Source organism: Siniperca chuatsi, linkage group LG7 (assembly GCF_020085105.1).
Source record: "Siniperca chuatsi isolate FFG_IHB_CAS linkage group LG7, ASM2008510v1, whole genome shotgun sequence".
Lineage (NCBI taxonomy): Eukaryota > Metazoa > Chordata > Actinopteri > Centrarchiformes > Sinipercidae > Siniperca > Siniperca chuatsi.
Genome location: NC_058048.1, coordinates 7,418,508 through 7,432,264, shown reverse-complemented (window position 1 = coordinate 7,432,264; position 13,757 = coordinate 7,418,508). Strand labels below are relative to the sequence as shown.

The 13,757-nt window shown below is 40.2% G+C and overlaps 1 protein-coding gene across 1 annotated transcript; it reads right to left on the bottom strand.

Moving 5' to 3' along the window:
- Positions 1-7,094: 7,094 nt before the first annotated feature.
- Positions 7,095-9,141, bottom strand: foxl2a (forkhead box L2a). Its single transcript, XM_044201275.1, has one exon. It carries the CDS (start codon positions 8,859-8,861, stop codon positions 7,941-7,943), a length of 921 nt encoding a protein of 306 aa, XP_044057210.1. The 5' UTR covers positions 8,862-9,141; the 3' UTR covers positions 7,095-7,940.
- Positions 9,142-13,757: the final 4,616 nt, after the last annotated feature.

Genomic DNA, 13,757 nt, shown 5'->3' with positions numbered 1-13,757 from the left:
AACACCAATGATCAGAACCATACTGTTAATTATAATTAGTTTTGTCAGAGATGCGTACATTTAAACAATCTCCTAAGGCCACAAGTATGTGTGGTGCACCTCATCAGTGATGCAGAAATAGGCTATGTCATATGTCATGTGCTTGACCTACTGGTGGGCAGGGGTTAAAGGCTCTCCCTCAGAGTTCCCCTCATAACGTTCTCATTGTCTGAAATTTGCTAAACATAAGCTGGGTTCAAAGGGAGCAGCCTGCAGTGTAGTCCTGAGTCCAGCATGCTTCCATTACTGCTCCTCTTATTTGATTAAATGTACCCTAACTCAGTCCAAAGCCACACTGTGCATAATCTCATCACAGATGATAAGTGTGTAATAAAAAGCATATTTAACTTGAAAGGGTAACTTATGTGAATGCGTATAATTATGGATATCAAAATATCATCATTTGTTTAATTGTGAGGCCTTGCCAAGAGGTATGTAATTGCTTGAAAGAAATACGGCTGAAATTGGATTGCAGAGTCTGAGATCTGACCTGGGACTGGGTTTGGCACGTACATAGAGGCAGGGCAAGGGTCAGCCCTAAGACCAACTTCCTCTTTTGTGTGTATGTTATAGCCAATAGAGAGAAACTTGCTTCAAAAACCTTATCATGACAAAAAGATAACAGTATGAAGATGGAATACACATTTGATGGAGAGCTATTACTGCAACAGCCAATAATGGACTGAATCATCACTTAATTAAATTGAAAAATGCGTCATTAAGTTTGTGTATTACCTCCCATACAACTTGTATCCTAAAAGGGCTGCACTGTGTTATGAAATTTAAGGGAAATCCTGATATTGTAAATAAGAGGGCATTCTGGAATTGTTTTGGTTGTGAAATAAGCTCAGAGTTTGGCATTCATATCCAAATGAGGTTATATTTCTATTACTGATAGTGGGATGATGTATAACTGGCTTGCAGTGATTATATGTCTCACGCTGTCCCCAGAGGTCAGCCAAAGCCTGACCAAGAAGTTGTACTGGTTTATTATATAGCCTACAGTATCAGAAGAACAGGTGCTGGCCCTTAATGATCCCTGTGGGAATTTGGTTTCATCTTTGATTAATTGGAATGTTAACAGGAGAAAAGTTATCCTAATAGCTTCTTGTTGCCAACCCTGCGGAAGTTTTTAGGGGGGCGAGAAAGGAAAGGGGTTTAAAAATAGACTCCATCAGTGCACGATGGGAAAAGGCCTGCCATTTAAATCCCGACAAAGCAATTTGCAGCTCATAATCAAGAGAACGGAAACATTTTATCGCATTTCCCCTCACAGTATAAGCTGGTCGGTTCCGCCACATCCACAGCAGGAATGAACATCAGCAAAAAGTGACAAATGCTGGCCGGCGCGTTTGTCTGTCTAAACAGGTTCTGTTGGCACATACCCAGTTATGGCTTGGAGGTAATATCCCATTATGATGTGATATGATGTTTGGTGAAGTGAGTTTCTGGATGAGGTGAATTTTCCTGATTCAGAAAGGAAATAATATATTTGCATTTTAGAAAATCTCCAACATGCAGCAACCTATCATGTTATGTAGCCTAATGTAATTGTATTCACAAACCCTCTTCATCAGCATCCAGCACCTCTCCCCCGAAGGTCAGCGTCTGAGTCGTGACCCCCCTCATTTGGACAGACTATTTAGCGATGGCGCGTATGTGACATTTGAGTGGCCCGGTGGTGGCTGGAGGATAAACAGAGGTCAGTGCGTGATGATTTTTCTCTGTGAATAGATGACAGTCCATTTTTCCCTTGAATAGATGACGCTGGTGTGTATTTATAGACGCGGTATTTCGAGACATTTGATGAACCTCTGTTGACCAGAGTCCAGTCCAGTTAACAAACGCACGGTTCCTATTTATAAACTGTGGCGGTATAATCAACACACTCTATTGTAAGTATTTGGACTTATTAAAGAATTATTACATGTAATCTATTGTTTCGCGGGGTTGTCATTAAGATAGAAATCAGCAGTCACTGAAAACATCACGTAGATCACCGTGACAAGTTGATTACATTGGAGATTCACCAGAGGACGCGTTCCGAAAATAAACAGCTCTATATTGAGTAATGTCATAGAAAAAGCACAGACAAACGGCGGACAGAATGAAACTTCTAGTATTTCTCACTCAACAAGAGAGAAAGAAAAAAAAACTCATGCTGATTGAAACAATTGCCGGATTTTCTGCGAATCAAATCTTTGCATATTTTCCTGTTTGGAACAGATGTATACCAAACAGTGGTGACCCCCACTCTCCTTTTCAATGGGGTTGGGGTGATGTGCGCTTCTTCTGAGTGGAAATTGTTACTCTTCAATCTCAAACATTAGCGAGAATGCCAGGAATTCAATTGTGTGCAGGCATTGGGAAACCTGCAACCTGCGCGTGACTTGACCGGCCGGGTCGCATCGCTGGTGCCTCGTCGAGCATGCAAGCTGTCATACCCAGAACGTGTCCAGGTACGCTCCTGCATGTGTGTCTGAGGGTGTGCGTGGGTTTGTGACGAAGAAGAAGCGAGGTCAGTGTGTTGCTTCTACAATGAGTTGACCTCATTCGTCTTGTTGATTATAATCTGTCATCTCTGAGAGCACAACAAAGGATACAATCACGGTTATTCAGTGCGCGCTCAGCGGAAAAGACGCATGAAAGCAGAACCGCACATTGCGCTAAACCGTTTCACCTCTTGCAGAAATAATTGAGAATTAACAGAAACATCTATTCACCACCTATAGACTACAGCTATATGGACATGCGCCTTATTCAACACGTGTAGTGCATTAATGCATATTTGTAAGTGTGATGAGAGCTGCAGCTATTGTTGTTTTTGTTGCACGACCACTAATGCTACACATGTTATTAGGTTAAAAATTAGGTTCATATATGGAGAATTAGCCTATGATTACCATGTATGTTTAAGTTTTGGTTTAAGGTCTAACTCACAATAATGTCATGATAAAGTAAATGTTCGCGCCAGCAGAATCATGCAGGCATGTATGCCAACAAATCCTATTTCTACAATGGGAAGTCTATTTCTAATAGCATCGTGAAAGGGCAAGGCAGAAGTGAAATGAATGATTTTATATCTAAGAGCTGATTTATTTCATGTGGTCAGTAGTACATATTCTAAACACCCGAGGTAAAATATATTTCACAAACAACATGCACACCCAGGCTGACGCAGCCGTGGATCTGCTGGCTTTATAATCAGTGTAAAAGAGGGCTATATTTTGAAGCAGGCCTGTGCTGAAGCCATGAACCTCGGTTGGCCTTATCTCTCGCAGCCCCTGAGACATCCTGTATGCAGGCCCATTGTTCCCGGCCGCCCGGCTGAACTGTCAACCTTTCTGCGCAAATGCACACCTGCCGCGCCCGAGTCCACACAGATAAATCCAGTTTATGGCCTTTATAGATGTGAGGCTCAAAGTTTAAAAAAAAAAAGGTGTATGTGTGTATTTATGTGTGTGTTACTTGCATGCATGCGTTGCAGAGGTAGGATATTGTATAGGTGACATGGGAACTAGTTAACAAACGGACTACCTCATTCCACTTTTCCCGACAAACACAGGACTATAAGCAAGATAAAACAAATAAACTACAAAACCGCTAAAACTATGTATTATATGTTGGCTCAACATACTGGGATTATTAGGTAAGCCTATGCTAATAACAAAAAGCATATATTCCGAGACTACGTATATACCAATGAACTCAACGTGTAAGTTTTTTCTCTCTTTGTCTAACCCCCACCCCCATTAAATCCATGTATTTTGTGTTAACTGGCTACATCACAACGCCTAACTTTAAATCAAGAAGAACTTTAAAATCATTAAATCCATCTCTGCCTGGATAGTTTATGTTAAGGTTAGTTACACTCGCCGAAACATAATTTCTTGTAAAACACTTGTATTTATTATTTTTGGAAGAGTGTTTAGAATACACTTGCCTTTCAAACGTGCCCTTATCTCCTTATTGTTTACAAAACATTAATGTGAGGAAGCAGAGTACACAGCTACATTTCAGGCTGGCCTCGACGCTCCCTCTGCACACAGGAGGATGGCCCGGTGTCAGTGTTACTCTGACTGGGACCACGGTTGTTGATTCGTCCCGTCCCTGATGGCATTTTCATTTCGTGTTTCTGTTCCTGCAGTTTCATACAGGCTTCTTAGGCAAACGCCGTAAATAGCTTGTTTGCGCTCATTGATCTCGACGGCAGCCTGAGAAAAAGACGCTTAGTTTACAGTATCTATGGGCGACTATTTAGCCCATAATAGAATTATCCAGACTTCCCATTTTAGCAGTGTGATTATATGCAGAATGTGTCGACAAGGACTGAGTTCCTGTAATGCATCTCTTACTTAACCTTGAAAATAAATGTCCTCTGAAAACCAGTCAGCAAATGATCATGCGCCTCATTCTCAAGTCTGTGGCATCTGATACAAAGATATACAGAGATGTGCCGTGTATTATATGGACTTTAGCAACAAGGAATAACTCATGGAAAAAAGGCAAGGTTCTTTATATTTTGAAAAAAAAAATGAAATGAACATAATAAGTATTTTATTTTTGCTAAAACAATCTTTTGGACTTTGTGACCTTTTGGCTTTTTTGGTATTAAACTACTTATTATTTTATTTGGTTGTCTGCATAAAAGCGAAATTGTAGGCTCGGTTACACACAAAAAATGTAGCCAACATAAAAACATCTATGTTAAAAAATTAACCTGTGTTAATTAATGCTTTGTTAATTTTATTCGGTTTTTGGTCTATATGTGTCCTTATGATAAATTCCTATATTATCACTCTTATTGTTTCCTGTTAGTCTTTTTGCGCTCGATGCATTTATGGTGCCCCCTTGACTTGGATTTAAGTTGAGACGTTTACACTTAAAAATCTGCAGGTTTACATATGGACAAGTATCACAAATCGAGAAACCTTTCAAATGGTGTTTCATGTCCAAACAACCCTTCCCTAATTCGAATACCATCATTAACTAACCCACAGTCACACAGTCATCGTGTAGTTGTAATAGCAGCAGCAGCAGCTATTACAAGAGTGAATGGGATTCTGAAACTAACGCTGCAAGCGTCATTAATGTTCCACTAGCATTGCCACAAATGTTGAGTCGTTTTACGTCGTTGGGTCATTGATAGGGTGTGCATGTGTTGTCTTTTTGCTTGGATGGTGAGCCTGTGTTTGACAGCCGCTGTGCAGCACAGAGGGTGGATCAAGGTGAATGTGTGAATACACCTCGAGGCGCTAAAGTCATGTTGGGAGATCCTGGACTATGCTGGGCTTCAGTCTCAACTCCGGCGCCAAATACGTCAGATCTGTGAAGGATGATCCTCTACAATGGGCTGTTAGATGTTAAGAAGTAATATTCTACAATTGGTCAGCTATTAAAATAATACGTCTGTGCGCATGATTGCTGTGATGTGCTGTCAAAACAGTAAACGTATTGTAGTGATACACCCCTTGAATGTAGAAGTCAAAACCAGATGGCACTTATGTATCGATGCGTTGTGATAACATGAGAGTGATTATAGGCGGGACGGGGTTGAGATCAGTCGGTATATTAAGGCGTTTCACTCGTCAACATGTCTCTTTTATCAAGAGCCTAGCTGGCCCTCGGGGCGACGGGACGGTCCTCCGGGGCTCACGGGAACGTGTCTACGTAAATTCACAGTCTCACACTAAAACACAACTTAGAAGGAGCGTCCTACTGTCTCAACTTCATACTTTCATCCTCCAGAGGAGACTCTCTGGCAGCATACACCAATATATTAGCAAATATATAGCAAAGAACTATTTGATACAGCATGGGACGAAGGAATCCCCCTTCGTGTGTGATGTCACCTTTTGCAGCCTTAGAAAGGGTTATTATGGTCGCCTGTAAGACGACTTTGCATTGCCGATTTTTTATGTTGACCCTATTTCCTAAATGGTTCTGTATTATTTAGTCGACAAGTTAACTGCATTAACATTATTGTCTTTCTTGTTGGCAGCCCTCATCTACAGTTAAAAGGAGGAAAAACACAACTGATGCCTACATAACACTTGCAAATTCATCCTGGTATCGAAGGTTATTATTATTGTTATTAATATTATTAATATCATTATAATTTGTATTATAATAATTTTGTTGTTGTTGTTGTTGTTGCTGCTGCTGTTGAATTGCTGTTGCTATTTAGAGAAGGACTATAAAAGTGCATTTAGGAAAAAAATGATGCTAACCTCCCAGGCTCTTGTTTATGAGGGTGCAAAACTTTGCATTTGATCAGATCTGTGTGTTTTTTGGTTCTTTCGACGTGCTTGGAATTGAGCCGTCAAAAAATACAATAAAATAATATGGCAATAGCCTACAAGCATCAACATGTTTCTACGGACACGGGATCATTTGTGAATTATATTAAATACTAATTATATTTAATAGAAAAATATATATATTTACCGTATAGTGACCTTAGAAGGGGAACGCTTAGTTGGGAATGATGCATACTGCATGTTTTTTTTTTTTTTTGTAGCGCAGTTAGTGTTTTGCAGTAACAGCCTAAAGGCATTTATACACAACATTTTATAGCCTGTGGGACCCAAATGATCAATTTCACTGTAAATTCACATTGTTATCATTATCATTAGTACTTCGTTATTACTGTAGGTGAGTTCTCAATTTTTATCTAGTCTCTCTCTCAATTGGCCCTTAATTGATGGGCATAAATTACGATAAAAATGAGCAACTGATTATATATATATATATATATATATATATATATTTTAATTTAATTTATTTTTATTTTTTCCCAAGAGACGTTGTGTCTGAATATCAGACGTTTTACGCGGTAAAGAGCCAAAACTCATGACCCGGCACAATGCTTTATCTAAGATTATTATATGTTGCCATTTCTGAACAAACTGTAAAAACTACTGTATGTTAACAATATAGTACGTTTATGCTGCGTTACCTTCACAGAGTTGTTTATTGTTGATAGCTGTTTGTCTAGTGCCAACAGTGGTTATCACAGCCTAAAGCATAAAACAGATTACTTCATGACCACTGTATTACTTTAAGAAATACAAGTTTATTAAGAAATTCACAAAACTAGAAAAGAGGGAAAAGTGCTAATTAAAATGAAACATGGCCCCAACATGAATGAGACAATATAGCTAATCACGTTTATAAAAAAATAATAATCAGAAAGATTAACAAAACCTGGCACTGGCTGGCGTCATATTGGAAATTATATCTTACATACATATGGGATCAAGAAATATGAAAAACCCTGAATTGTATTTTTGGCAGTCTGATGGATCTCTACACACGCTTTCACCTTTTAACCTAACACAGTTTACAACCATGGCACGAAGTGAAGCTTCACCATGCAGGCCTTGCTCAGTGCAAGATACTAAGGAGGCCAAATTGAGCTCTGATTCAATTACATATTAAAGCACTTAATTAGGGCATCTTATGTTCACGTTTCTTTTGGCAATAGTTAGGACAAGCCGTGCGTAAAGTTGAGATAAATCATTACGCATACCAATAACACACAGCTGAAGCAATTCCAGCAGTGTCTATCCCCGTGAAAATGAAAAGCTTTTCATAGGCACAATTATGACTACAACATCAAGTTATGGCCATCAGTCCAAGTGTAATACAGGCGCACGAAATGGCTCCCAGAGGTTGTGCTACCTGATGTGTCCTGATTACTTCTTTTCCTCCCGATTCCATTTTGTAAAACGTTCTCGACATCAACTCGCGCATACCTCCCCATTGGCATTCATGGATGTCAGCTGGACGCAAACAGCTAGTCAGAATAGTCTCTTCAAACATTCTTGGTTCTGTTTGAAATCACAGGAATTAACTCTCACTCTCAGAGTACTCATTTTACACAGACCATTTGGTAAACTTTAAATATCAATCCTCGTGTGTAACGCCGAGTGTTTGGTCTCGTGTTCCCAGTAAGAGCAGTGCATCATTGAGAGCTCCGCGGGCTGGCGGGAGCAAGCGAACTGAAGGCCCGCTCCGTTACTGGAGGAGACCGGAGGTGGTGCCGCGGTGGCCGGGCTCAGCTGCTGGGCATGATGGGCATGCGCGGGATGGTGATGGTGACTCATGCCGTTGTAAGAGTTCACCATGCTGGGGAGCGCCATGCTCTGCACCCGGGAGTAGGGGTTATAAGATGAGGGGGCTGACAGCCCCTTCACGTTCACCGGACTCACGTTGCCGCTGGCCATCTGACAGGACGTGTAGGACATCGGGGTGGGCGGCTGGCCTAGCGACCAAGAGTTGTTCATGAAGCTAGACTGCAGGTACTTGGGTGGGGACAGGTAGCCATAACCGTCTCCTCCGAACAAGGACTTCCCCGGCTGGAAGTGCGTCGGTGGAGGTCTGAACGGCCGCTTCATCCTGCGGCGTCTCCTGTAGTTCCCCTTCTCAAACATGTCCTCACAGGCTGGGTCGAGTGTCCAGTAATTTCCCTTTCTCTCCCCGCCGCCTTCCCGCGGAACTTTAATGAAGCATTCGTTGAGACTCAGGTTGTGTCTGATACTGTTCTGCCAACCTTTTTTATTTTTCTCATAGAAGGGAAATTTGCTGATTATATACTGGTAAATACCGGACAGAGTGAGGCGCTTCTCTGAGCTCTCCCGAATGGCCATGGCAATGAGAGCGACATAGGAGTACGGTGGTTTCTGCGACGGATCCGGCTTCTCCGGGACTTTGTCCTGGACCGGCTCCTCTTTGGGTCGCTCTTTCTCCTTGGTCGTATTGGTGTCGTGGATCATTAAGGCCATTCCGTCATCCTCCGCGTTTTGGTAAGTGGCCATCATTGCGCACACCAAAACAAAACAAGTCCAGTCCAAATGCCGAAAAGCAAACCTTTTAATGGCGCTTGCAACCTCGATGAGCAAAAATGATGTGTTGCTGAACCTCAGGATGCACCGCGAACTGAAAGCTGTCTTCCAAACTGCACACAGAGAAATCTTTATTTTGCGGATAAGTGGGTGACATGCACCAGACCTTCCTCTCTCTTCCACAGGGACTTTTCTAAACTGGTTTCTGATGGAGGCGCAACCCAAGTTGTGGTTTGTGAGTCTGTAAGCCCAGCCCTTTCCTCTTTTTTTCAGGTCCACTGACAGGCTGCTTTTGCTCCAATGCTCTCCACGGGGCGACGTAGTGTCTTGTGATTTGTGCATATTTGAAATCCGCTTGCGGTGGTTACAGTGAATGACACAATAATCATCTCTTTTTAACATAGTGAAATTCGTTTTTATCACACCCGGGTCAAAATAGCACGCTATGGACATTAAACACATATTTGCACTCAAACACAGAAGCATAGAAATCACTGAGAAACATCCGGTGCTGAAAAACTATGGACATGAAAGCATCATTTAAATACATTTCAGGAATTTGTTAACGCACATATCCCATTTCTCTAAATTCTATTGCATAAAAGGCTATTAAACATTTTTCTTTTGCTTTTTGGGGGAGAATGCAAGCAAGCATATACATATATGCATATTCCATCAACCTGCCAGGGGCTGCAGATGAAAATGAGCCTGTATGGCTAAATCTGGCACATTTACATGAGAGACCCAAGTGCTCCTGTTAATTCATGTGCAAAGACCTTTCTTCAATAAAATAAACATAAACATAAAAGAAAGAAAGAAATGACGGTCGTACTCTTTTAGTAGATTTGTTTCCCGCAAATTTTCACATATGTTAAATGTAAAATACGGTACCTTTCTACGTGTATTTTCTCGCATGGACAAACAGAAGACATGCCCATTTGCAAGCGGCTGCACGTCCACAGCTCTAAGAAAATCTGGATAGATAGTGCTGCTTAATTAGCTCACAGTGAGAGGGAAGCGCACGCAGAGGTATACATTTCTCTGGCCACCCATGAGGGTCCCCTCGGCTTTCTCTGGGAGTGTATTTCCGTGCTCTGGGAGTCTGTGCAGGTGGAACAGCACTGGCATGTGTGTCATCACCCTGCACCCAGTCTGCAGCCTGGCCGCAGCAGCTGAACCGCGGGGAGAGCCAACCATCTCTCAACGTGCAATTACCACAGACTCACAGTTTCAAGCGATGTTATTTCTTGTTTCAATGTCTTTTTCACATGTTTAAGACGGAGAGTATTTCCAGATAATCTCTACACCATTATTATGCCGCTGCTTTGTAAGTATTTGGCTTAGTTAAAACATTACATCATTCAATATGTTAATTAATACAGCTATCAAATAACACAGGAAGAGATCAATCCAGTTCTGAATTTGCAGATCAATAAAATGATAAAAATTGATTTTGAACCAAAATATGATTGAGTATGAGTATTTATAAATGGATAGCCTGTTGCATTAATACATATTTTTGACAGAGGACACCTGTGTGAAAAATGATTGATTAATTAATTGGTTAATTTTGGTTTAAGAAAAAGGCATTTACTGTTCATTTATATGAAACACACAAATCAACCGAAATATGGTGGAGTGGTTTGTAAGAAACCACAATGTAGATCCCCTTTGTCTTAGCTATGTGTTTAGGTTTACCTCATGATTTCGGAGTTGTTTTGTCTTCTTTCATTGTTCCAGGGAAAGTCTGTGGTCTTCTCATCTTCCTTGGTTCTGCACTCAAACAAAAAATACAAGTGCGAATCACCCAACAAACTGTGGAGGGAAGACCTTGAACGGTAACATAGGCATATCGTTTAAATTTGCCATATTGGTCTGTTTACATGATTAATATAGCATTTGCATTGAACTACTAAAATCTGTCAAAGAAATATAACAATAGAAATGTTAAAAAAGAAAGTAAAATTCTTCCCTATAGCATAGTCTAAATATTAATTTATATTAATTTGAATAGATGAACTGTCCCCAGTAATTTCCTTTTATTCCTCTTTATTATAAGACAGTGAAACATGCTATTGATCATTTCGCAGAGGACCCCCTAACCCCTTACGTGGTCCCCGTACGTCACCCACTGCCATAGGTTAGCCTACTTTTAAACTAAAATGCTAAATGCTAAAAATGTGGCCAGAAATGTATCTAAGAATTGATAGCCTTTGGCAAGGTTATTCCACAGTCTAGGTGATCAATATAATCTACAAGGTATTTTATAGTGGATAAAATACTCCTTTTACCTGTTGTGAAATAGTTTCATGCTAGTTCTCCTCGCAAACCTGACTAGTTAATTAGCCTAAAATTAATTTCCCCTGAACGACCACCTAGCACCACTGTTGGACTATAATTTGACTATCAATATTTTTCTCTCTATTGCAAACGGAACTACTTTCCAACTGACGTTGTATTTTCAGGTTAAAGTCATTGGTCTTGCAAAGTTTTAGTCCCCCCCTCCATTACCTGTAGGCCTAACCTTCCCGGGCCTGAGCTGCCGCAGTCGCGCGCGTCACGTCACAACAAAGCTGAAAACTAGCATGTCGACAATCCGTAAACAAAACAAGGACCCTGAAACTTGAACTGGCTGGAGGCTTCAGTGAGGCGCTGAGGAATGTTAATTTGATAGTGTAGCCTGTTTTCGTAGGCAAGGATAAAGGCTATGAATAAACATTTAGGCCTAAACAAATTAATCAATACATAAAACAAAACAACAACAACAACAACAAAAAAACACAATAAAAAAGGAACTTATGGCTATAATGCATACTGCCAGTAGCTAACATATGTTAAGTTGCTCAGTGTAATATGGGCTCATAGATGGAAATTTGCTCATCACCTAAAGTTTATTTTTGACACATGGTTTTCTCAAAATTCTGGTAATTTCTGGTTTTTCTTTTATGATTAAATCGCATTGACACCTTTGCCACTGACATAAAAAAAATAACCTTTAGGAAAATGTTGATCTGAGCCACATACAACAGGCCTCCCAGAAAGAGAGAGACTATTTTAAAATACAGGCATATGAGGGAAAACACACGACGAGAAATTACGTTTTTTTTTTTTTAATTTTTATTAATTGGACTTGATTTAAATATAACAGCTTTGCCTAACATGGTGTATCCTGTCAAAATGCATTGTTAGTCTGGTATAAAGTGGATTTTCTGGGCTGCATGAGATGAGTGAGACAGCGGCATGCTCTCCAGTGACTGAGAAAGCTATCACAGACAGAGAAGAGTCCGTGTTTTTTTCTTAGATAAATACAGCCCTAGCCTCTAAAAGTCTTATGTTCATGTATCACAGGCCTATATTCTGGTGATAAAACTTTATATCTGTTGCCACAATCACAGGCTACAGCACTACAGCAATTCCTCCTAACCTCCCAAAGAGCAACTGCATCACTGAGAAAAATAACTTAGGCCTTCTATATCTTTTATTTGACATAGGTCCACTTGTGTTTTTATAACAATAAACTGAAGAGCCATCATTGTTACGGGCGTAATGTAATTTGAAAGAGTGGAATTCCTGTCCTCGCGCACTTCCTGCCCTCGCAGGTCTGGGACTAGGATGTTTATGATAGCGCGTGCGGGTGGAATGCGGCGGACGGATCCGCCGGGTCAGGTCGGGACCGGAGAACAACCACCCGGGCTGAAGACGCTTCAGTCAGGCTCTGGCAACAAGCTAAAATTTCTATTATTTATTTATTATTATTAGCCTATTATTAATTGCAACAATAAATTAAACGCCAACAATATACTAGTGTAACATAACAATAACCACTCTGTTTTAATAAACAATTATAATAATTACATTAGAAAATGCATGTAACTAATATACCAATAATAAAAATGCCATTATTATTATTATTATTATTAATAATAATAGTAGTAGTGGGCTAGCAGTAGCCCAGTACAAGTCCATTATTCATAGTATTAGTTGCAGTATTTTAACAACATTTTTTATGCAACAACTAGATAAGATCATTGTGTTTTGAAATTCCTCACTTCTCTGTTTTTTATTTTGACAATTCAAATTTTTTTTTTTAGCCCACACTGCCTTTTTTTTTTAAGGGAACCTCTGCTGTTTAATGATAATATCACAAGGATACACACATTTTCTGAAATTCATTTTGTGTCTTTTGTAAAAACACACACACACATCCTCTGCTGTAGCTGAATGGCATTGATTATCTTATTTCAGAACATAGATAGACGATTACCAACTGAATGTTATCTCTTCAGTGGGAGAAGTTAATATATTGAAATGAAAGTATTGCAAAACATTACGGTGGAGTGCCTTTCTTGATGTGAGATTAACCTGACAGCTAAATGGAATGATTATGGTCACCAAACTCAATATAGAAATGATTTAAATTTAGAGGAGCGTCAAGCAGCCTGTTGAAGAGTTTTGTAATCTTTGATGCTTTTTCTGTATTTTTTCCTTGCATGTAGACAGGTAAAACACACCGTATTATGTCTGAGTTAATGTGTGTTGATTGCAGTCAATCACATGTGTTAAAACATATGCTTTATTGTTTCATCTTGAGTCCGTAAGCACTGGTGCATCTGTCCTGGACATCTCTCACTGGCTGTCCCAGTTTGAGCTCTCTGGGTTGGTCTCTGGTTCATTTGCATCTGGCTCGCCTGCATGATTAAACATCAACAAGACATTGCCTCTCCTCAATGGAATCCTTATGAGGTGCAGGAAAGAGATGGGAGATGGGGTGAAGAGGAGGAAGAAGGATGTACCCTCAGCCCTCATGCAGCGTCTCCAACATGGCTCTTGTTCCTCTCAGAAAGAAGAGAGAGATAGAGCAAATAAACACTG